Raw genomic sequence first — 27,678 nt, 5'->3', positions numbered from 1 at the left:
TGTGAAATCGGCCCGCAAATCAGTTCTCGAGCCCTGATCTTTCCAAAAAAGTTACATGTTCATTGTTTTAATACGGGGAATTCATATATTAAATTTCAATGAAATCGGTTGATTATTTCTCTTTATATACACAAAAGTGTATGTTTGGCCCGTAGTAAACGTCTAGTTGCCGATGCCTGATCTTTCCAAAAAATTTACATGTTCATTGTTTTAATACGGGGAATTCATATATTAAATTTCAATGAAATCGGTTGATTATTTCTCTTTATATACACAAAAATGTATATTTGGCCCGTAGTAAACGCCCAGTTGCTGATGCCTGATTTCTTCCAAAAGTTAGGAATTTTTGCGTATGATCGAGCAAAGCTTATGTATGAAATTTCAAGTAAATCGGTTGAATACTTTCTTCAAAATGGTGAAAAATGTAAAATCGGCCCGCAAATCCGTGTTCGAGCCCTGATCTTTCCAAAAAATTTATATGTTCATTGTTTTAATACGAGGAGTTCATATATTAAATTTCAATGAAATCGGTTGATTATTTCTATTTATATACACAAAAATGTGGTATTTGGCCCGTAGTAAACGCCCTGTTGCTGATGCCTGATTTCTTCCAAAAGTTAGGAATTTTTGCATATGATCGAGCAAAGCTTATATATGAAATTTCAAGTAAATCGGTTGAATACTTTCTTCAAAATGGTGAAAAATGTAAAATCGGCCCGCAAATCCGTTTTCGAGCCCTGATCTTTCCAAAAAATTTATATGTTCATTGTTTTAATACGAGGAGTTCATATATTAAATTTCAATGAAATCGGTTGATTATTTCTCTTTATATACACAAAAATGTATATTTGGCCCGTAGTAAACGTCTAGTTGCCAATGCCTGATATCTTCCAAAACATACGAATTTTTGCGGACGGTCGAGCTGAGCTTATATATAAAATTTCAAGTAAATCGGTTGAATATTTTCTTCAAAATGTTCAAAAATGTAAAACAGGCCCGCTAAAAAGTGCAGTTCCCGAGGCCTGATATATACCAAAAGTTGATCGATCCGTGCCATGGTGGAAACAAACTTACATATAAAATTTCATCAAAATCGGTTCAGTCGAACTTGAGATACACGCGTGCACACACAGACCGACAGACGGACAGACCGACAGACCGACAGACCGACAGACCGACAGACCGACAGACCGACAGACCGACAGGTTGCTAAAATAGTTTATTTACACTTCCCTACTATGGAGAAGTACGTTCCCACCGAAAACTCGATATGCAAAATTTGTTGCCATCACATAACCTACCTATTGTTTACACAATACGGTCGGTAAAAAATCTATCAAAAATTAGAGTTCGAAAAATAAAACTAACTGTTATGACAAAATATTGCACATTATAGAATTTAAATATAAAAAATCAAAAAAATTATTTTATTATCCTTTTTTGAAATTTTTTTAAATTATCCTTTTTTTTCTTCTAATATTAACTTTTCAAATAATGGCCCGAAGGTGAGAATCAATTAAGAATTGATAACAGAATGGTTTAAATTGATTTTAAGAAAATGAGGTCCTTGTTCTGTTTAATTTTGTTTAATTTGGGAGCAAAATTCTCTGTAATGCTCTATGGTTGCATTACGTGTAGCTTTACCTATACGATTTACTTAAATTTTTATTATTATTTTATTATAATGTAAAAAATAAATTGGAGATCTTATAGTTAAATCTGCAATCCGAAGAAAGATTTATTGAAATCTAATTATTTGCATTACAATAATTACATTTCAGAATCAGAATGGATTAATGAATTGTAACTCGTTCAGAATGGACTAAACATTAATTAAAAGATTCAACACTATATAGATGCACTTATAATTTTCCTAAATATATTCCTGATATACTTAAACAAATTTCAGAATCCTAATAAATTGAAAAATCTTTAATAAGACCAAATTAAAATATTTTTTACTGTATATGAATTTTAATTTAAGTAATTAACAGTAGAAATTTCTGTAAAAATTGACTTATTTAACTTGAAAATTAGCATTTTTGCGTTGCTGCAATTTCGTTTTAGATAACAATCAAACTATGATAAGAGAAACTTTCAGTTACAGCATTCTTTCTCTATATCAATCGTGCTAATCCATATATCACACTTATTAATACCATCGAAATAGCAAACAATATTGAATAAAGGTCCTATTTGTTTTTTCTATTTTCTCAATTTTTTTATTATGCCAATTTTCCAGGAATTATTTCTGTTTTTTTTTTTTGGTTTTTTATTCATATGAAACTTTTCCGTTTGTAATTTTCTTGTATATTTTTTTTTATTTTATTTTATTTTATGTGTGTATCTATCGTCCTCTATGGAATAACATTTCTGATTAAATTATAATGGTCGTATGAATTTTTTATTAATTTATGTAATTGGTAAGATAACCAAAGGACATATTATTATTATTATAGATTGTATATATATATGACTTATATTTATATTTTATTGATGAAATTGACACCATATCATAAAATAATATTATAGTCAGTCAGTAGTATCATCATCATTATCATCATCATCATTATCATCAACAGTAATCAATAATCATTTGAAATTTATTTATGTTGTGAGTGTATAAATTGGTGAAACAAAAAATTTCAAGTCAATATTTTAATAATAAAAAAGTAACACAATAAATGGTAAATATGTACATATATATATATACACATCTATATATATATATATGTATATATGCATATATTCTGATAAATTAAATAAACAATAAAATTTCGTGTGCTATACATACATCCATATATATCTATATAATATTTACGCATCTTTAAATATTATGTGTATTCTGGTCCTTTAAAAATTACTAGTTTGACTTTTGGAACTTAAGAAGAACACATAAATACTACATAATATATATAACACGTACAATAAATATGTATATATATGTACCTCATAAATAATATTATTAAATTTTATATAAAAAAAAAGTTTTTGATATGGTATAAATATAAGGGTGATCAAGGATCACCCCCACATTCAATAAATTGGTCGGTCATATCATGTGGTCCTTTCTGTTTTTCTTTCTTCTTCTTCTTAACAATGAAATTTTTTTTTTTGGTTTTCATTAGGTTTGTGTATGGCGTTATGATGCGGTGACTATGTGGTTACGCTTTATTTTTATTGTGGTAATTTTATTATTTATTATCCCTCAACTACATATATCAGAAATGTATATATATGGATAATAATAAACAGGATATAATAATAAATAAGTCTCAATTTAATATTTAGTTAAAATACATATATATATATATATATATTTACTTGTGTGAAAATAGATGGATTTATTAAATAATTGAATAGTGTTAAATTAAACAGGATATTTGAATTTATTTATACATAATATGCTAGTACATTTATAACGAGGATATTTAGAAAATTGAAGGTTAAATTTTATATGAACTGAGAAAAATTTTACTTTACAATGTTGCATTATACAAATATAGTATCTATATTAATATTTATTGTAGTAAATATGCAAGCATGTTAATAAGTAAATTTGGGTATGCATACGCATTATAATAATAGCTTTAAGAAATTAGGTATAACATTTTATTGTAAAAATTAAGGCATATTGCAAATTTGCAAGTATTAATTTAGTAGGAAATAAAAAATATATATGTATATAAAATTAATTTAATTATTTATTTGAAAAGGATATTTTTGCATTTTATAATATACACATGCAAAATTTGTAATCATAAGTACAGATGTTACAGAAATATTAAATACGAGATAATTTTGTTTAAGGTACAAAAAATAATGGTATAACAGTAGTGTCGTTGACCATAATAGTTTTGAAAAAAAATGCCATTATTCTTAAGAGAGAGACCACGAAAATGCACTCGATGCACTTAAATAGCCTTTAAGTAATTGCCAAATTAAATTGTATTTCCTATATATCTAGTACATTGGCTCTAATATTTAGTAGTACATCTACTGTCATCACAATAAATTATTTTAATTTTCAATAAAGAACCAATTCCATATAGTATAAATGTATGTATATATGATATATATACTATATATATTATATAAGTATATATACTGTATAGTATATGTATATGTAGCATATAAATATAATATATATATATATATAATTGACGAGCTTGAATAAAAATGTGTGCAATAATATTTTGATCCTTAATAAAATTATATATGTATATATATATATATATATATATGTAAAATATATATATATATATGTAAAATATATGTATATATATATATGTATATATTTGTAAATATATATATATATATATATATATATATATATATGTAATTTATATATGTATATATAGATATATACCCACATATCTATATATGTATATATATAGTATATATATGGTGTATATATATATATTGAGAATAAATTAACGTCCACTTTAATCTTATTTTATTAGTACAATTATGTCCTTTTTCTAATCCTTTTGCATATTGAATAAAGAAGAAAACGTAATGGTTCGTTAATAAAATTTAGTTAATGTAGTTATAAGAAAAACAAAATAATATGTAAAAGATAAAAATATAAAAAAATCTAAAATCTGATATGAAAAATCTGAAAAGGGTTTTCTTATTCTTAATGTATAACAGGACACACACGACAATTCAATATTATTAGAATGATATTAAATTTAATATTTTTTTTGAAAATATGAAAGTGTCAATCGGATTATTGAATTATGAAAAAAAAAAAAACAAAACAAACAAATCAGTAGAGAAAAATCATATAGAAATCACATTATCATCATTACGTGTTTTTTTTTATATTCTTTATTTTTTCAATAAAATATAAAGGATATTTAATAATATATACTTCTATATACGTGTAGTGTATAATATGCCAGGCAACAAATCAATATATAAATTGTCAACTTAAATCAAAAAAAAAAAAATATTCGATGTACATTTTTTCTCCATATTACTTTACTTACTATTGTATAAGAGGGATAGGGTTAAATTATAGTAAAAAAAGGACACCATTATAAACACGTTTATCAATACTATAATAAAATAATAAAGATAAATATAAGTGAGTAAGTAAAATAAGTAAATACTCGTATAAGCATTGTCTATGAGTAGAAAAAGTATAAGAGTGGGAAGGGTAAAATATAACAATTCAATAACATTGACACCCATGTGATGACATTTTTAACGTTTCAATAAATCTCAAAATTTTTGACACAATGTAAAAGACACACAAGATTTGTTTTTTTTTTCAATATTCATTGTTTGTACATATTATAAGGATGAATAGTTGATGATGTGCAGGTGTTATATATGATTTCGAAAAAAAAAACCTAACTCATAGACATGTGTGACCAGATATATTGGCTATTGTTAACAAAAGCCGCATAAGTCAAAAAAATTGGATTTCTAAGTTGATTTCAATAACTTGAATGGGGCATTTACAAATTATTTTCTGGCAAAATTTAGAAATTTTGCATGCAAAATTAACAGAGCAATAGGCTTGTAATATTGCGATTTTTTCATATATAACAGTTCGCTTTTGAAAGGGTGTTATTAGGAGCTATCTTGAATGTAAAATATTGTAAATGGTTGCTGCTGCAATTTGTGGTAAACAATTTTTTTGATATGACAGCGTTGGTCATGTTAGTAAAAATAATTGTCGTAATTTTGTAAAATTAAAAGTGTTATAAAATGATTTATTAGTATACATTTTCAAAAATTTCAAACAGGAATGATTATAAGAGCTTATATTCTGATTTTAATTAAAATATTGATGAAAATATTATAAATATCATTTATTTAAATGAGTAAAATAATTACTCGCATAATACTTTTCTTTAATTTAACAGTAAGAATGATTACTAACACTTTTGAAGCTATAGAGTATTCCTGATTTTCAATATAAAAACATTAACAACAATTGAGGACTTATGTTTTAATTAACTATGAGACTTCAAACGATTGCAGTTAAGTCGTCGGCCTTTTCAATGTGCAATAAATTTTTCTATAATACAGAATACAAGATTATTGAATATTACTAAACATTTTGATATTAAATATAAATGAATAGAAAATTTATGAATTTCCTTCTTACATACAAAATTTAATTCCAATAACAAACACAAACTTATTACTCAAAAGGCCTATATTTTGTCAAACAATTTTTTGGTATACTGTAGAATTGTAATAGTAAAGGATTTAAGGACATCATTATGTCAATATTTAGGATATGTTAACTTTAATTGTTCATATTTTGCGCAAAATTTATAGAGCCAGTTAACTAAAATACAAGAAAAAAAAAGGACATCTCTCATATAATAGCTAAAAGATATTTTATTAAAAGATAAAATAAGAAAAATAACAAATAAATAACAAAAAAAAATTTTTTTTTTTTTTTGAAATATCTTTTGTCCTTTTATTTTTATTTATCTATATATAGTTAAATAATATTAGTTGTTGTTATTGTAAGTGTTGTTTTTCCTGGTGATTGCGTCATCTGTTATTGAAAGTGAAAAAATACAAAATAGCCTAAAGGGTTTATTTTTATTATTTATAAGAAAATTTTCTATATGTATACAGGAATAGAAAAACTATCTATATATATAAAAAATTTGAGGTTATAATAAATTTAAATATTGACGATAAAAATTAATGAAAATGATAAAAATTTTGGTATTAGTAATGTGGAAAGATTAAATGAAATCCCACTAAATTCCGAGAATATTGCTTTGTAATTTACAATCGACATTTAAAATTAGCAATTTCAATAATAGCTCTCAAATACTCTATCAATAAGATTGCCATAAGAACTTTCAGTAAATGCAATTCTTAATACTACAAGAGGTCCGGGAGTAAATTCTAAAATTATTTTTCAAATTTATTTAAAAAATTAGCCTGAAATTCTTTAAAAATCTTGAACTATACGATTTTCTCAAGTCTTTAAAAGTAGATCGTGATTTTTAAGTAAAAATTCTTGAAAATTCAAAAATTTAAAAAAAAATCTTTTTATTTTATCTTTCAATCAATAAAATATCCTTTAAACTACTGAAGGTATGTACAGAAGTACAAATTTTTAACAAAATTATTGAAAACAATATGTTAACGCCCAGAACAGGCAATCAAAAGTAAAATCCAAAAGAAAAAAACAAAATCGAACAGAAAATAATAAAAAAAATTTTAAAGTCCTGTTTTTTCATTTCAAAATAAATTTTATTAGTAAAATATCGAAAGTATATTTTATTGTATATGCATGTATAGATTGGCATATGGTCTTTGGTTCTTTAAATTTAACAAACATACAACAACAAACAATAAAAACTCTTGACAAGAATAAAATGAAAAGAAAGGCACCCCAAAATTCAAAAAATTTTTTTTTGCTGGTTCAAAGTCCTTTTTGCTTTCAATTTGTGGTCAATCGGAAATTTTTGTTTCTACAACTGTACAGCAAACTCAATATTCATACCTTATATATGAATATGTAGTTTATAACCACATACACACACACACATATACGAACAACTATAATATACCTCACATATTACTTTACGATATTTGTGTATTTTATTCTTCAAAGCCTTCTCTTGTAATAATTTTACTTGTAATGTAAAGGAATTTTTTTTTTTGTATTTTTTTCTCTTTTTGTAAGATTCGACATACATGCGCAAGTATTTAGGTCAAACCCCATTAAAATTACATGTATGTGTAATATGACCAATATTGCTATTTGGGTTTAGCCAATGGTCAATTGTTTAAAATTTTTTTTTTCAATTTTCTATAAATATAAGAAGTATCCTTTATTTATTTGCTAATACATCGTGTCCTTTTTGTAAAAGTATGGGTAAAAATGATTTGTTTTTTGTATTCTGCATGTTGGTTGTTCTATAGTTTATGTATAGACGACAACAATATTTTACAATTCATTGGGCAGAAAAGAAACAAAAACACGTTTTTCTAGTTTTAAAATAAATAAATTATTTTTGAAAAAAAAATTTTAAAATATTTTCGAAAATATAATTTTAAAGTATATTGGTAATCATTCAACTGTGAATGAAAGAGGAAATAATCTATAAAATGAAGTCGAAAATTTTAAAAGTATTGGTAGTAAAAATTCAATATTTTCGATATAGAAGTTATTTAACTATATTGATGGCTAATATAGAAAATTTAGAGTATGCACACATGTACGTTTTTTGTAAGGAACAAAATGGTGAATTTTAAGTGAAGGATTTAGGTGGTTTGGAATGAAAAAAAGTTCAGTAACTCTTCATTCAAAAATTGTAAAAAGGAAAATGCGAAAAGAGCCCTTAACATGCGCTTAAATTTAAATGTTATTAATTTATGAAAGTACTCAGATGATAGCAGACATATTGACAGAAAATTCCGATACGAGATTAGGCTACGATATTAATTAACCTCATTATATGTTGATCTTATTTTTTATACATATACCTTTATATTTGCAATAAATTAGAAATATTGCAATTTATCTGAAAATTGACAATTAATATCGTATTTTAGACTAATAAAATTTGAAATTCTCATAGACACTAACTATCACAATAATACTTTTCAACAGCTGCTGTATGTGACACAATAATATTGTACACATTAAAAGGATTGAACATGAAAACACGCATCGAATGCAAATACATTTTCGATTTCTTTTGAATGACCTCTTTCGGAAGAAAGAATAATAAAATCATTTGACATATGTCAAAAATGATTTGCCCTAGTATAATATCGTAAATGATGTAATATTTGTGTATCCAACAATATTTTTCAGTAGCAACAAGCTGATGAAATAACTTTGGGAAATTTCATACGAAAAATACAAAAAAAAAAAAATTTATAAAAATGGCGATATTATTATCAATCGGCTTTTTTTTTTTAAATTTGTTATTAGTTTACCTCTTAAATTCAATAAAATAAAAACAATTAAAATTAATTTTCAAAATAAGTACAAATTATTTACTTGAATATTGTTCAAAAACAAAATTTTTAATATTTAATAGATAACAAAAAATGTCCGTCAATATTTGAAAAGTTATTGTTATACATATAACAATATAACACATTCTCTCATATATATATATATATATGCGTAAAGTACATACACACATCTGCTGTTTATAACAAAAAAAAAACTTTTAAACAAATATTAAAAATTTTCCAATTTTATTCTTATAAGTAAACATAAAAACCCTGTTATACACGTACATATATGTTGGGGAATGTGAAGTTGGGTAACTAGTAAAATGAGACCAAATATTAATTTTGTACATTGTTCTATTTTTTTTTTTTTTCAATAAGAAAAACACAAATAAAAATTAAAAGTAATGAAGAGAACAATACTCTAATTTTTTTTTTATCTAGTATAGCAACAACTTAAGTATATATAGCTGTAAAAAAATAAGGTGATTAATACTATATATAAGATAACTGTTATATTTTAGTGTATTATAATTACTTACGTGTCCAAAATAACCTTCATATACATGATTATATTGCGTATATTAAATAAATATTGTGTAGTATTTTTGTTTTATACTTAAACAACGAAAAAACAATAAAAATGATTGTTGAAATAAAAATTTAAATGTTATCAATTGTATACGTTAACGGGGGCGAAGAAGGGCCTGTTTTTGAAAAAATAAATTATTTCAATGTAAAATGAAAAAAATTTATACCTAATCAATAAAAATTTTTTTAAAAAAAAATTTTAACCTCTTGCTTATAGTCCCATAGAACTGTCAATAATATTATACAACAAGAGAGAGGGAAAGAGAGAGAGACAGAGAATACATAACAACTTTGACCTGGCAAAATTCTTTTATATTTCTAAAATTACATATTAAACGTTTCTTTTCAGAATTTTCAATACTACAATCAGTATAACAATTTTCAAATGTTCAATTAATTGAATACTATAGGAATTTGCATACTTCAAGGCGCTATTTAAATTATATAATTTTTTTTTTGCAATATGCACTTTGAAAATGAAAGTTCATTTTTTGCTTAACAAAATTTGGCCGTTGGTCCATTTGCTTTTGAATTTATTTATTAACCGACCATATTGCCTAATATAATATTGTGAGATATTGCTCTCATACCAAATTTGATAATGATTTTTTAAATCAAATTTTAATTTTTAACTACAATTTTTCCGTGGTTCAAGAAATGTATAATAAAATTATTGAAATTAAATAAAATTATTTTTCAATAAGATATGCTTCGAATGGCCTATCTGTTATACTCTTAAATTTCAGTTACAAATGAATAAATTCTTACAATATGGCAACTATATAATATGGTTAATAAATTAACCTTAAAGTTCAACAATATTTTTGTCATAATTAAATAAAAAACATAATTTTATTCAATTTAATAATTTATAAAAAAAAAATTAATAAAATTTTAATAAAAATTATACCATAAAGTCAAGAAACAAAACATAGTTTAATAAAAATATTTAAAATAAATTTTAGCATGTTTACGAAATATTATGGACAAAACAGATTATTTAATTAATTTTTTGTTTAAATTTCATCACATATGTGTACCTCTGCCATCTCACCTTTATAATTAATCTTTAATTGAGGGCAGAGGAAAAATATTATTTGAATTTACTTTCTGGTGATGGTTGAGTTGTTTGTGTTTTTATGTTTTTCTAAGAACAGACCTCAGATCAGATCTCACATATCTTAAAAATTAACTAGATAAACCATTTGAATCTCAAATAATTGATTTGTTTAATTAAATTCATAATTTTTTAAATTTTTATTTTCTGGTTTCGAAATACTCAATAATTTTATAGAACTGTGCTTTCTTTGTTTTTTGCCTTTATTGGTAAAAACATTTATGGTTTTTATAGGGCCGAATTTGTTTTTTCAAAAAAAAAATTAATTTTTTAATAATATGAGCTTTTTTTTTTGTTTTATTAAAAAAAAACTTAAATAAATAAAATTTTTCGGTAAATTTTGTCGCTTTAATTAAAAAAGCCAAACAGAACAGAAAACCAACACTTTTATTAATTTATTTTGTACTCTCATTCATGTTGTATATTGGATAATTAGATGGATTAAATGAATATTTTAAAAATAAGAAAAAAAAAAAAGATTTTGTCATTAAAAATTTTACATTATTGTTCTCTGTTTTTCGGAATTTGTGAATTATTAATTAGCCAATTTGTCATCAACATTTTTGTTTTTTTTTTTGTTTTTAATTAATTATTATTAAAATTTGCTGTTTTTCTTTTTTCTAAAAATTCAATTAGGAACAATTGTTTTAATAATATTTTGTTTATTTAATAATTTTATATAGAAAGTAATTAGTGACGCACATGCGTCAATAACGGTTCTATTTTGACAAATATTTTATAAAATGGTGAATTATATAGAAATTGATTAACTGTTAAAAATGATGTTCAAAACAATTTATAAAGAATGCAGTATTGTAATAAATTCGGAAAAAGTTCGGAATAAATTCGGAATGAATTCGGAATAAATTCGGAATGAATTAGGAATAAATTCGGAATAAATTCAGAATAATTAAAATACATACATAACTAGATCTCTACCCCTAAAAATTATATATTACATATGAGTTTGACTCAAAATGCATTTTTTAATAAATATTTTAAAAATTATTCAAACTTTAATAATATCTCAGTACCACTGAAACATGTCCCATCACAGTTCATATACAGCGCATGTCATAAAGAGCATTTATCAATTTAACAAATTTAAGAAAAGAGTTACAATAAATATAAAATACGTAAAATATGTATATTACAGTCGGATCCCCATAACACGAATCAAAATTTTACAAAAAAAAATTAATCCGATTTAAAGAGAATTCGCTGTATGGGATATAGCAATAAGAAGAAAAATTTATAATGCAAAATGTATTATATATTGTATGGAATTCAAATCTTAGTTAACATTAAATATAAAAAAAATAAATTAATAAACATGTTATACTTAATTGTTAGCACGTATACCCAACATACTATATATGTATATAATTGTATATATTATAAAATATTAAAGAATTATCTTAAGGATTTCTTAATAGTTCGCAATTAATTACTCAATATTATACCAACTATTTACTCTTCCACATAATATTTATGGGAACTTTAAATTTAATATCCTTTATATATAAATGAACTAAAAAAATATGTAATTTTTACTGCATACTATATACACACCCACATACACTCTTCCAATTAGATAAACAATTCATTTATTTTCTTGCCTTTGATCAAATCTATTGTTTTTTCTTTGTTTTTTGTTATAAATTTATTCTATATACGTATAAATAGCAATTATTTTAATTTTTTTTTCTCCTCTATAAAAATTTTCGCGTTAGTTATATCACAGAGAAAAAAAATACCAAAATATACCATTTTGTAATTTACTATATTGCAGTAAGTAGGGTGATAAGAGCAAAAAGTATAGATTTTTATTCTTCAATTTAGAAAACAATAAAATTTGTGAAACAATAAATAGAACGAGTGGGGTGGGGGACTGAAATATAAGGAGTAAAGAAGTAAGAATCTTCTCTCCCTCTCCAAAAAACCAAAAACCAAAAAAAAAATTGATTATACACTCTTTAACTACATTTTCTAAATAAATATCTGAGATTTATTAGCTAGAGAAATTATTATATTGTTTCTTAAATACTTTATTAGTTCCTTTGCTTTTTACTCTTTCTTATATTCTATTTGTTTTTATGTATGTATATTTATATGTAGTATATAGCTACTTCCATATTAATATTATCATTTTTATGCATAAATTTTTATTTATCTTATATACATATACATTTACGCTGAAGATACAAAATGTGGTTTAGATTTAAAAGGAAATATATTTAGCATTATATACGTATATAATAGATAAATGTAAGTATATAAATAGCAATTTGTAAATACAATGTTATGTAAGTTTGTATTTATATTATAATTTTGTATAATAAAATATTAAATAGTATATATATAAATAATTCAGTGGTATTAAGCCATATACCTATAGTGCCAGTAGTTTAAATAATTTTAGTAATACGGTATTGTATAACAGTTACTGTTATACGATACAGTTATACTGTAACTGTTATACGCTATCATATAACTGTTATACGATATCATATTAAGTACTGATGTGTCATACGTGTATTACAGTTATAACAGTAATTGTAAACTGTTATACAATGATATATTAGATCCTGAGAGAATCGTTTTCTAATTCGATTGCATTAAATTCAATTACTTTTCATCCTGACTCATTCTCAAATTGTAACAGTTACGTCGACAAGTATTCTGGCAAATTTAAAGGGATAAAAAATTTCGGTAAAATCATTTATACGACTGCAGAAATGACGAGTTAAAACTCAAATATTAAAAACTTTTTCTCCACGAATTGAACTCGGAACAGTGATATACCACTTTCTAGATGGACGTTCTACCAACTGATATAATTGTATAACTGATATTTGCTGTACTGTATAAATTCAAAATAAGAATGTTTTCCACCACTGCAATGGTGTTTTATTGTTAATGGCCACACAGAGAAAAAAAAAATTAGAATGAAAATAAGACAAAAAAATATGTTTTTTTTTTTTTGGTTTTATCATAAATATATTCGAATTTTCCACACTTCTTCCCACTTATAAAAAGTATTTATTTTGGTATTGTGTTTTTGTTTTTTCTGAGAAAATTTTTTTTTTGTGTACGATGATGTCCTTACAAATAAATAAATTTTCTCAAGGATTTTTTCTGGTTTTTATAGGCAAAAGAATTTGCACATGAAATTTTGTTGCTTTTATCGCTTTTTACTCTTTTTTTTTCTTACTATATTTCTTTTTCATTCTATTTTATTTTTCGGGAAATAAGAAAATCCGTATAATCAGCTTGTAAAAACTTATAGAAAAAACAAAAAGGAAAATAAGAAAAAAATTATGAAAATAAATTTTATGCGCTTAATTTTTCTTTTAGTGGTAAAAATTTTTTTCTTAGTTTATTTCAATTATTTTTTTCTTTATACATTTTATATAACAGTTTGTAAATATGTTAGAATGTAGAAAAATCAATTCAAAATCTTATATTTAACTAGTTTGTGTCTTATAATTGCAAAAAATAAAAATTATTTTGAGTATAGTAAAATTTTGGAATGAGAATTATTATAGAATAAGAAATTAATATAAATTGATATTGAGACTGAAATTAATGTCGGCAGAATATTATTAGAGCCAATATATAGTTTTGTATATTTAATGAGGGACCCAATAGAGATTACAATAAAACTATATTTGGTTTTTTTAATTTATAACATCAAAAATTTATATATAACAATATAATAATTCTAAATATATATAAGTAAATAGCAATTTTGATTTGATTATCAAAATATAAGTAGTAATATTGGTAGGAGAATGAAGTCATTAGTATGTAGATAGATTTTAATGCCAAAATGTCAATTAATTTGTAAATTTTGGAACGAAAGAAATTTTAAATTTTTGGTGGATTGGAAATATTTACTCACATTTCATAAGGCTAAATGTGAAAGGGGCTTATGTGAGAAATTTGCTAGGAAATTTTAACAACTAATTTATTTTTAGTTAATTTTTCAATATGCTTTTTGAATTTTTAAAAATTTTAAATAAAAATGAAATCTTTAATATGAAAAATTTGTTAATTGTAATGAACTCCTAGCTAAATCCTTAAAGGAGCAAAGTGATTTCTGAGTAAATTTTAAAAAAATTTCGGATATTCCAAAAGTAAAATTAATAGTATTGCCTTTTGGAATTCTCATATTGCAAGATTATTAATTTATGCAATGTACGATAATTACAAATCCCGACTGTACACGCGAATTACAAAAAAATATATTTAATTTAAGTAATTATATAAAAACAAATGACGTACATTTATGTACCCCATATATATTTAAGGATATTTATATAAATAAAAATAAAACGCGTCAACTATACTTATGCATTTTAATGACATAAATAAACATTGACATCAGTAAATTTTCCGTATAAATCAAAAATATACTTATAAATCTAAAAATATAAAGCATTCAATATAAGAATTCAATATAACAATAATATTTATTTTTAATTTTGTCTCACTTTTATTGTTAAATTTACAATGAAAATTTAATTATAAATAACCTTAATATTATTTTTAAATTGTAAAATTATTCCTAAACATACACATGCATTTAAAGTTTTAGTATAGGTAACACCTGATTAAATATTTGACCTTTCTGTTAGTAAACTTTACCCGTCGATTCATATATGTAAAATAATGGTGACAATAACCGCGCATATATACACTGATAATATACGACAATAAAATATAATCGACAAAACAAATTATCGAAATTTTTTTTAAATCTGACCGCATATATTTTTAATATTTAAGTGATAATTAAATTTGCATACACGTATATACATATATATTGTGTTTATAGATATTCTTATAATATATACCAGCATAATATTAATTATTCACGTAACTACCTTGATTAAAAGTAAAACCAAGTGCGCGCGATATTATGCATGTTTACTTCGAAATTTAAGAAAATTAAAAAAAAAAAAAAAACAGGTCATTTAATTTAAATGAAAAAAAAAAATTGAGAACGAAATTTACGCAGAAAGAAAAACAAGAAGAGAAAAACAAAGCGTATAATTATAGTTAAGGAGGAGGCGTAGGTAAGAAGGTGGAAGGGGGGTTAAAATTTTTAACTGAAAAAAAAATTCTTAAGCCAAAAACTTCTTTTGTTGTTGTTCTAAAATTTTATTTGTTTCTTTTATTATTATAATTATTTTTACCTTGTGGACACACACACAATATTTTAATGAATCATGATAAAAAAAAACCCAAATTTTTTTTTAAAAAACGTAGAAAACCAACAAAAAAAAAATTTTTTTAAAGGCTCAAATCCGTCGCATGGCATTAGCAGTAGTTGTTATAAATGATGGTATAATTTTTGGGGTGGCGGTGATGGTGGTGGCAATATTATGATGACAGTTATATAGTATTTTAATAAAATTTTTTTTTTTTATTTATTAAAAATGTCTCACTCACTCTATGACTCTAGCCTAGCCTAGCATTGACACTATTTTTTCGTAAAATTTTTTTAATGAATTTTTTGTTCTGTTTCTGTTTTTTGCCTACATTCTAATTGTATACGTGGTATACACAATTATATTTAAGGTGTTTAATATAGTGGCCATGAGGGTGGGTTATGAATTAACTGTTTTGTATAGATAAAAAAACAAAAAACAAAAAAAAAAGTGCTATCATTATCTACGCTCTATTTTTTTAATGCTGTTTTTTTATTGTTATACAAAAAGTATAGAAAGCTATCAGTTTTTGTTGTTCAGGTTTTGGTTTTTTTTTTTTAAGTTTTGACTAATGATAGTAAAGTAATAAAAAGTAACTATTATACAAATATACTAAAATAGTGTTATATGTATGGCGGCTTTTTGTATGGTAATATATGGAATTTTTTTTTTGAATATTTTGTAATTTTTTACGGTGCTACTTTTTATTTTTTGTTCCTCTCTCTTTTTAACGTTTCATTATTATATTTTTCATGTTTCTGTTTAAAAATGGAAAAAACAAAACAGAGGACGTTCTTCTTTTTTTGTAATTTTTTCCTTGTATTTTTTAATTATTTTATTACGTCCTTATTTCCGATATGAGTACACAATATGTAGTTAAAAATTCAATCATTATTATCATGGTTTATTGTGATATATATACTTATACAGTATAACAGTATAACATCAATGATGATAATATTTTTACCCTGAATTGAAATTATTTGGTTTTTATTAATTTTTTTTTTTATTATTTTCAATATTTTTTTTGAACACCTTTGGGTTTTTTTTTTCTGTCCATTGTTTGGAGAAAAAAAAGAAAAATATAACAGAATGTACATATAGGGAAAATTTAATTTCAAAATTAAAAAATAAAAAAAAAATGTATTGGAAAAAAATATGTGTTTTTTTTGATATTAAACAAAAAAAAATTATTTTCAAAATATTTTCTTGTTTAAAAAGTAAATACAAGTGTTATACGTTCATATTAGAATTAAAGCCCCAAAAATTATTGTGGTACCTATACATACAATGCATATGAGGTTTTTAATACTATACCCGGACATGACCAAAATTTAGTTATTCTTAGATTATGATGTAAACCTAATGTTTTGTATTTTGGAATTGTTTTGAGACTAAGGTTACCAAATTAATTATTTGAAATGGGAAATTTTTTTTTTATAATTTTTCCGAGGTGGATTTTTTTTTCATTTTATTTATCAATAAAACTGATTATAGTATATTTTTTTTTGTAATTCTCATCCCCATTAGCACTATACCCAGGCACTAGACAATTGCAGTTTAACACCTATCTGAAGCCGAGAGGCCTCCATTTGAGTCACAAAACCCCTTCCTAAGCATCTCATTCGTAAGCGAGCCATTGCCTCGCATTCACACATTAAGTGCTGCACTGTTTCGTCGTAATCCAGAGAGAGACGGCAGACCTCGTCATGTGCCTTGTCTACCCTCTTCAGATAGACCATTGAGTGGCAGTGTCCAGTGAGCAGACCCATCAATACCCTTAAATCTTGCCGACCAAATGCGACCAGTTTCTGTCTGACCGGGACCAAAGGAATATGAATATACCTACATACTGCTTAAGAACCCTTATACAACTTATTCTATAATACAAAAATGATCTTCAATATCATTTGGTAACTCTATATTAATAAAAAAATACCATAAGTTTTAATGAAATTATCATACAAAATATTTTTTTTTATTTAAGTATATACAATTAAAAAAAAAAAGGGGGAATAATGACAAATATAACAGTATATTTTTTATACATATTAGACAGTTGGAGGCTAATTTTAATCTTAAAAATAAAAAAGAAAATTAAAAAAAAAAAAAAAACAACGTGCGGGACAGATGTGTATGCTAACATATCTACATTTCACACATACCCATACTATACATGTATATACGTGTATATATGTACCTTTAAAACTATTATTATATATATTTTATTATTAAATTAAAGTTGGAGATCTATTTGGTTATTTTATAATATTTCAATTTTATTTATTATGTCTTTTATATAAATATATAGCAGAGTATATCAGATACAATGAAAGTAGACCATTATTTATTATACGAGTAATGCGCGGTATAATACTTAAGTATGTATAAACTATGATAAGATAAAATAATTACCGTACATACATATAAGTATTACACAATGTATTTATGTACATAATATACATGCTAATTAAATATAGATATATATATACAATTATGCCTATAATATGCAAATATTTATACTATCTATGTGTATATTATGTTTATCGTATATATTACAATATTATTTAGAGTGTATCATCATCCATATGTACACGCATCATCGTACATATTTATATATATATCCTCCTACATGGTGGTAGATAACAAAAATAATAAAGCTATTTCAACTGCCCTATAAAATTGTTGTCATTTTTAATTTTTTTTTTTTTTTTTTTTTTGGGGAAAGAATGCTCTTTTTTACTAATGCCGATCTATAGTTTTATATATCTTTTGCGAATATTTTAAATAATAGTAACTATAGCTAGTATAGTGATTCTAAATAAAACAGTAACGAATAGGAAAAGGGTTTGTAATGGTATTGCTCTTCCAGAGGGCACATAGTTTTATTCACGCTTTTTTTTTTTTTGAAAAAATGTAAAAAAATGAGATACAACGTTTCTTCTCTCACAAATTTATCACAGAATTTACAAACCTATGTTTGTGTCTATGTACGTGCACTATAATATGTAGATGTTGAAAAATAACAACAACAAGAAGAAAATTTAATTTTTTAGTACAAAAGTTGTAAATAAAAAAAAACAAAAATCGTGAAAATATTCAGTTTTTTTTTTTAACTTTTACTTTTATTTTTTATTTGTCTCGTGGCCTCAAAAATAATTTACAAAAAAGAAAAAAAATTAAAATAAAAATTTTAATTTTTTTTTTACAGTGTTTTTTTTTTGTTTTTTTTTTTTTACGGAATTTTGAGGTTTTTTGTATTAATTATTAAAATTGATATTTTTTAACTGACAATTTAAATTACAATTTTTCATACCATAAATATTTGGTTTTAAATGTACATACATACATACATAATATTCATTGTTTATAGGGATATGTGTGTTTGTGTGTCGGTTCGTGAACAGACAATAATTAATGCTAATTTCTTTATATTTTTTTTTAGTTTTTTTTATTGTTTTTTGCAAATTATATTTGTTTACTGATAAAATTTCTTCCTTTTTTCTTGTCTTTTTTTCTTGTTTTTTTTTTTTATTATAGTGATGAATTTTGGAATTAATCTCAATACTAAATTATTACTAAAATTGTATAATGAAGTAAAAATTTGAATTGTTTTTTTTTTCATATTATGAATTTTTTAAACAAAAGTTCGGAAAAAAGGATTAAAACTACAATATCATACTAATAATTTAGATTTAGAGGCATTGATTAAAATATTTAAAAATTTTTTAGTAAAAGTTTTCATTTAGACAATTTTCATTTCAATAAAACAACTTGATTGATAGTAGCTATTGTCTCCATTATTATCTTTTTTCTGCATATTGTCTCGAAACGTGTGTACTAACGAATGTAACTGATTATGTGACCTGCTTTTATAAATCCATTCATATATAGAATAATTTTGGATTTTAATAAAAAAATTTAGAATATTGTGTGCTTAATTCCTGTAAAAATAGACTAAAATTCTGGCTAATCATCGGAAGTTTTTTTTTTAAATTGTTATACAGTATAACAGATAATAGTATGTCTTATATTTAACAGTTTTCGACTAGATCCGATCCGAATTCGATTTAGTATAATGCTTTTTTTTTTGCAATTTAGTCTCAAATTTTGAAAAAATTTATTATTTAAAATTTTTGTGAAAATTGTTTAAGAGTTGTTTATACTGCTGACACACATAAAATATGGCTATTTTGTAATATCAATATAACACTCTTAATGTTACAATATTAAACATCAGTAACAGGCACGTACATGATAAGAATTCAAATTTTGATTGTTGTTAGAAGTTTTTTATACAAAAATTTTAAAAATTAAATTGTCAAAATTTCGACTATTTTCGGCATTAAATACAACAATTAATTCAATATAGGAAACTGCAATTTGAAAAAATTGTTAATAACATTATTAGTTACTATAGAATGCTCTGATAGACAAAATTGCTATTGTGAATTACAATATTGGACTATGAAACATAGTAATGATATTGAGTTTAAAATACATTTAATGTTATGATATAGATGACACACATTTAATATTGAGCTAATGTAGAGAATTATAATAATATCGATGTAATATCGGTCGGTCAATAGAAAATTAAATAAAATATTATGAATAAATCGAATTAGACGCCTGTTTCAAATTTATTTACAAATTATTTATATTGGAAATTAGAATAAATTTAGAACAGATTTAAGAGCATACATTCCCATTTTTCCTGAATCTAAGATGCACAAATCTATTGTAAATTCGAATTATAAATCAGCTAACATCTTATACGACAGCTATTCTAACATCTTATAAGTTAGTGAATAAATGACGCAAGATAATTTTTCTTTACATGTAAAACAACACGCAAACGTTATCTGTACGTCCAACAAAATTATTGTAATAAGTTAAAACTGAAACAAAATAAGAAATTTTTATCTTAATTCTGGGTGACGGATCATTATTCAAACAAAATTACAATGTTAATTTAGATTATAAAATTAAAACAAATAAGACTTTATTTTTTTAAATATTTTCAAGTCTTATTCATTCTTATTTTTAATAAAACTAAAATGGTACTCTCAAGAATATAGTTTTAGTGTGGCATAGTTCCAAAAATACAAGTTTCATTGTTTAAGTTTTACAAAAAAAAATTTTTTTTTTTTGTTTAATTTTAAGTCATCGCCAGTACTGTTGCTTTAATAACAAATTTTAAATTTTTCCTATTAAAATTGTAAAATTCCGTATGTGTATAACAGTGTATAACAGTATAATATGTACAACGTCTACGTTTTTAATTTTCTCACTATACATTAAGTATGTATGTAAGTATGTTGAAAAAATGTAAATATAATCTTATCAAAATCAAAATAGATCAAATATCTTTTACTTATTTACATGATTTTTGTTATACAAAAAGATAAAAAAACGAAGAACTTTAGTTTTGTTTTCTTATTTCTGAATCATTTTAATAATTTCGTTTTCGCTGTTATTTCGAAAAAAATCTTATATACTTGGCAATATACGTGAAAAATAATCTTCTCCTCTATTTGCTTAAACAACACAGTCTACATACGATAAAAAAAATTTTTTTTCTTTTGGCTGATTTTATTTTTGGAACAGTGACTTACATAAAGAAAAGGTAAGTGAAAATTGTAGGTATTTTTTTTATATTAAATAAACAAACGAACAGGTACAAGGTATTATTCATTTTTTAAAGCCGAAAAAGAACAAAAAAAAAATTTCCTATTTTGTTTTTTTCTTATGAAAATTTTGACATTTTTTGACAATTACTACAACTTTATTATCTCTTGTTATTATTAAAAACAATCAAAAGAAAAGTACTTATACGATTGTGAATAACGTTAAATTACAAGAAAAAAAAAGCACAACTATAATTTTTATCTTTTATTTTTATTTTTTGAAACTGAGATGTCCAGACAGACATTTTATAATTACGTGATTACGATATGTTTATTGTACGTGCTTAAAGAAAGAGATGGCTCCGCTGCACCTTAAATTTTGAAAAAAAAAAAAATATTTTTTTAAAACTTGGTTTAATTTAAGAAATGATGGGGCTGTTGGTTTTGTTTGACTTAAAATATAATATTGGATTTGAAACGTTTTAAGAAGATGCGCAAATTATAACAGTTTTGTAGATCTTAGAATAATAAATTTCTGCCTGGTATTTGCGACGGCTATTGTTCCTTAGTAAGAAATAAGGGAAATTTAATGTTTAATTAAATATTTGGTGTTTAGTTGCCAAGTAACACAAAAATTTTACTGACCCGATATGTCTCTTGTTCTTGTTTACTTCAGTTTTAAAATAAACGTACTGCTCTCTTCCGATTTTAACGAGGTTGCGACGCTGGTTTAATTATGGTGTTCTGTCGTAACAAATAATCGTTTAGTGTGATAAAATGAAGTTTTGGGTGTTTTTTTGAATCAGTATAATAGTTGAACGTTTGACATAAAATTTCGGCAATTATTCTTATCAATGGGAAATAACTCTTTATAACAATAATAATGAAAAAATTGATTTTGATTCCAGGCATACTCTTAATATTTGTACTATTAGTTCTAAATTACAATACAGTTCGAAATGAGACAACGATTTTTGGAAAAAATCACCAAAATTTTTTTCTTGTCTTTATTTTTTCCGCTCTCTTCAATTCCCTTAGAAAATTTGATTTCATCAACCATAACAAGGCCGGTAAATCAATCTGAACTTATTAAGAGAAAGAAAATTTAAAAACGGCTCATCGGAAAATTAACTTACTCCTTACCTCTTACATTTCATGACAAGAAGAGGAAGAAGACGTCTTACATCGTCTATAACAATTAACAACAAGTTAAAATTTTTGTTGGAACTATTAGTAGAACAATTTGTTCACTATACCCTCGTCGCTAAATTAACTACACACATTCAAATTCTCATATAATCCCATCTTTATATTTTTGTTTAATTTTTATATCTTCGGATGTTTTGTACTATAAAAAATGTAAACCCCATATTTCACTTTCGGTGTACTAATTTAATGGTTTGTTCTTTTTCTGATCTTTACTTTGGTGGATCCAAAAACAAAAATCTTATACAGAAAAAAAAAAAGCAAACATCCGTCCAACAGAATTTTTTTTTTTCTTTTCCGATTTTGTCATTATCATTTTGTACATGCAAACACAACATGAATAAGGAGCAATATAATGAAGAGCAAGAAATAAAGGTGTTGAAAATGAAAAGTTTTCAAAATTAAAATTAAAACACTTAATGTTACAACTTATGTGAATGTTACAAGGGAGAGAAAAAGAAAGCAGAACATAAAATTTGTTATCCGTAAGATCGTGTCAAAAATTTTTGATTACTTTATTCTTCCTTTTTATGTATTAAAGAAAAAAATGTGTCCTATTTGGTTTCTTTCTGTTGTACCGTCTCTATTTCAGTGGTATATTCCTTTAAAAATGATCTTTTTTTCAATTCTGATTCATTCTTGAATCTCAGATCTTTTCAGGTCTGATTTCTCAATTTATTCATTTCAATTTTCATTTATTTACATGAACGACTGAGGACTTTTTAGGAGGACTGATTCGAAGGACTTTTGGACACGTAAATTGAATAACTAATAATGGGAGGACAAAACAAAAGACAACATTTTAAAACTCAAGGTGACAAGAACGGATATAAGAAAAGAACATACAGAAAAAAATATCCGTTTGCTTGTACATTGTGTTCCACGTGTTTAATGCGCTAGCTCGCAATGAATTCAGTTGCATAATGTTTTCATTCCATTTCTTAGAACAATATTAACAATTATAAAGTTATACTAATCCTAAATTCAGATAAAGGAGAGAATGATTGCTTATATTTCTTTGCTTTCCGTTTTCATAAAGGCTAGCCACATAAATTGAGAAAAAAATTATGAAAAAAGAAAAAGTCATTTAAAAGGAAGACAGGAAGAAATTTCTTTTCATTTTATTCTTCTTTACTTATTTGTTTCCCCCGTTTATTTTAAGTTGTCGGCGGCAAAATTTAAATACGCGACTTAATTTCTTAAACATGCAATTAAAACATATAAAGAAAACTACTTATTTATATGTAGTCGTTTCTTCTTTTCTTTGTACCATAAATCTGTTTTTCTATAAAAAAAATCTATAAATGGCGAGTATTTTAGATTTCTTATGGGCTTTCAACACAAAAAATTTTACCCATACTTTTACATATTGATATCAAAATGCGCATATAAATGAATATTACATATTTATACGTACATAAATTCATTAACAAAATATAAGGAATTAAGGATACTTTTTATAGATTTAGGGATTAGAATATTATAAGATTTATATTGAAATAAATAGCACGGACAATTTGGTCAGGGGGTTTCAAATTACGTTTCATATTATTTTCATATATAAAAAATAATGAAATTATATTTTGAGATTTTCTAATTTTTTTTTTTCACACTTTATGCGTTCTTAGAATAAATAATAATGTACACATGTTTATGATTTCCGGTATTATGGTACTCGTATATAGTTTGGTATTTATATTTTGGTGGATACTTATTTGAATTAGTTGTATGTGTGCATGTAATAATAATTTTTTGGAATATCCTGTTTCAAATTATAATAATTTTGTATTTATTAAAGGAAAATATTAAAACATTCAAAAGATATCAATTTATTATTATTGGAAAATAGAAGCAGAATTAATTATTATGAAAAAAATATAGATAGAGAGAAATTTTAGTAGGTGAATGCTTAGGCATTGTACTATTCAATAATATTTTTATATTGAAATGAAAATTATATTTAGAAAAATGCAAGAACTTATACTAAATTTCTAAATTTTTTTCCTTTCTAACTTTTTATATTTCACAAATGATTTAATAGAACTTGAATGCCGAATTATATTTTGAAGTTGAACTTAATCAGAAATATTATAGTTACTTCCAATAATTTAAATCAATTCCTATAAATTTTTGAATTACTCCTGGACAGCTATAATTCAGTGATAATTTGCTTACTCATGCATATTCTTAAATGTATTTATTTAGACTTATATAAATGAGTAATTCAATTATGTAACACAGTGTACAAGTAGCCCTTTTTTAAGGTTACATAATGCTCTATTCATTTCATTGAATAGAGAATTTGATACAAACATTTTGGAGCTTAATCTGTGTACGTATGCAACAATTCAATAGTTTTTATGATGAATCTTTTTTAATTTTTTCAGTAATATTTAATTAATAAGCAAAAAAAATAGAAATAGTTATTAAAAACTTACGACTAAATGATCTAAATCCAGCATCCTCACTTGTTGATAACATTTTAATATTTTGATATTTTTGATAAATTCTATTAAAATGATAAATTTTATAATTTCTCCAAAAATCACACATTTATAAAATTTTATTTATATTTATTGATTAATAAAAATCCTTGTTTACTTGATTTGAAAATTAAAGAAATTAAAATTTTAAAATTATGTATATATAAAATTTTTTTTCCGAAAAACAAAGTTCTTATATATTTAAAAAAAATTGTTTAGTTTTCTTTTATAATTCTTAAATTTTTTTCTGTGTCAGCTAAGAATTTTTAAAATTATTTTTTTAAATCGTTTCATCTTTTAATTTTCAATATTACAAATTTTGTAATTCGCAAAAAATATTCTTGTTATTCATTCATTAATGTGTACAAAATTATTGGGATTTGGAAATTTTGAAAAAAAATTCATAAATTTTTTATAGGAAAATTTTTATTTTATTGAAATCACTTTATTTAATCAAGGATAATCTAGGATAATTTAGGTTAGTTTTTTTGTTATATTAAAAATTTTCAATGTCAATATTGAAATTTTATTATAATTTTAATAAAGCATGAATTCATTTGACTTATACATTATGGCACTCAATATTCTAATAATAATTTTTTAATAATCCTTTTCAAATTGTTATACAAAATTTTAATAGTGTATTTGAAATTTTAATAATATTCACATTTAATATAAAATTTTTAGAGGAATATTTTATATTTAGAATAGTTCTCTGCTAATTATAAGAATTAAGTTTTTTATAAGTAGTCAAGTAGAATTCATAGAAATCTTAAGTTAATAATAATTATTTTTATATTAAAATCAAAAATATTCCAAATTAAATATTATTTTTTACTCAAAAACAAATTCCAAATTATTTTTCAATTCAAATTTTCAATATAGTATTCGTAATTTTTCACATATTTTAAACTCTAATATTATTTTCTGTGATTTTAAATTTTTTCCAAATTCACAATATTTAAAAATTATTTAATAAATAAGAAACTTATATATAATTAATTTATTAAATCCAAACTTATTAATAGTAAATAAAAAATTCTGGACAAAATTTGCAAATAAAACGAGAAAAATTTTGAAAGACCGTCTTTAATATTTTCCGATTTAATTCTTTCTTATTATTTAATTGCGTTTATATACACACAAGTACCTATATAGGTACATTAATATTATTTATAAAGTTCAAATTAATTCTATATATATATATATATATAAATATTTTTATTTATATATATAATACTCTTATGTCTTTATCATTTCACATCTGATTAATGAATGAGATGCCCACATGTTCAAATATAAGACGAAGGGATCATCTTTTTTAATACAAAAAAAAAACAAATCAGAAAAAAAACATGAAAAGAAAAAATTCCTTTTTCTCCAAAAATCAGAAAAAGCAAAAAAATAAAAATCATCGATATTCACATATGTATACATACATACATTTATAAAATATGCACGCACATCTACACATATTATAACAGTATATTATTCACCATATTATTCAAAGATACTAGAGTATAACAGTTGTTTTTTTTTTTTTCTTTTTCTTACTCTTCACATTTTTACAATCCTTTTATCTCTTTCTTTAAACTTTTATATACTTTTTGAAACAACGGTAAAAAATTTTCTCATTATTTTGTTTTTTAATTCTCTTTTTTAATATTTTCCTTTGAAAATCAAAATATTAATAAAAAAAACCAAAAAAAAAAAAAAAAAATCTAATGCAAATTACAAAAATTTACAATTGAACTGACGTTATTAAACAAAACCAAAAAAAAAATTAATTCCGAAAAGGATAATTATGCGATGACGGTGAATTTAGAATAAATAAAAAAAAAAAATTTTTTTTTTTAACACAAAAATCAAGGTATGTTTTTTTTTTTGTTTCTTCTTTTTACCTTTAACAACTTTGAGAGTTCAAATTTAATTTCAAATAAAAAAAAAAATGCACAATATAAACACACACAAGAAGAATGCACAAAATCAAAAAAAAAAGAATTATGTTTAAGGTATTGTCAAAAAAAAATTATGAGAGAGAGAGAGAGTGATTTTCGATGGTCACCCCTCAACAATCCGTAATGGACTAAAATTGTCTAATCTCAAAACGAATCATTGTACCTTTCTCAGGCTAAAAACAAAAAAACAAAAAACAAACAATTCCAAACTGTTTTTTTCTCATTTTATTTTTCTTTTTTTGTTTTTTCTTCTGATTTCTGTTAGTATTTTTTTTGCTGCTGTCGCTTTCACTGTTCTTGTTGCTGTTGTTGTTATTGCTTTATATTCCGTTTTTTTTTTTTTGCCTTTCCTTATATATTTTTTTTTTTGTGTTGTGTTTTCTTGTCTCCTTCCCTTTTTTATGTTATGCTTATGAGTTCTTTTTTAACTACTCTCAGTCTCAACAAACTAACTCTACTCAAACTTTATTTTATTATTAGTGTGATTATTTGTGTTTTTTTTTTTTTTTTGAAATTTTC

At 23.6% G+C, this 27,678-nt stretch overlaps 1 protein-coding gene across 1 annotated transcript in view; it reads right to left on the bottom strand.

Moving 5' to 3' along the window:
• LOC129617266 (B-cell lymphoma/leukemia 11A) overlaps positions 1-25,260 on the bottom strand; it is a 72,538-nt gene extending 47,278 nt beyond the window's left edge. The window contains exon 1 of the mRNA XM_055532599.1: positions 25,157-25,260. Coding sequence (XP_055388574.1) covers positions 25,157-25,199 — 43 coding nt within the window. The 5' untranslated portion in view covers positions 25,200-25,260. The remainder of the gene's footprint in view (positions 1-25,156) is intronic.
• Between the last annotated feature and the right edge of the window lie 2,418 nt (positions 25,261-27,678).

The sequence above is a fragment of the Condylostylus longicornis genome, unplaced genomic scaffold, assembly GCF_029603195.1.
Source record: "Condylostylus longicornis isolate FDR11 unplaced genomic scaffold, ASM2960319v2 ptg000006l, whole genome shotgun sequence".
NCBI classification, from domain to species: domain Eukaryota; kingdom Metazoa; phylum Arthropoda; class Insecta; order Diptera; family Dolichopodidae; genus Condylostylus; species Condylostylus longicornis.
The sequence above is the reverse complement of the archived record's forward strand: the minus strand, read 5'-3'. Positions and strand labels throughout refer to the sequence as shown.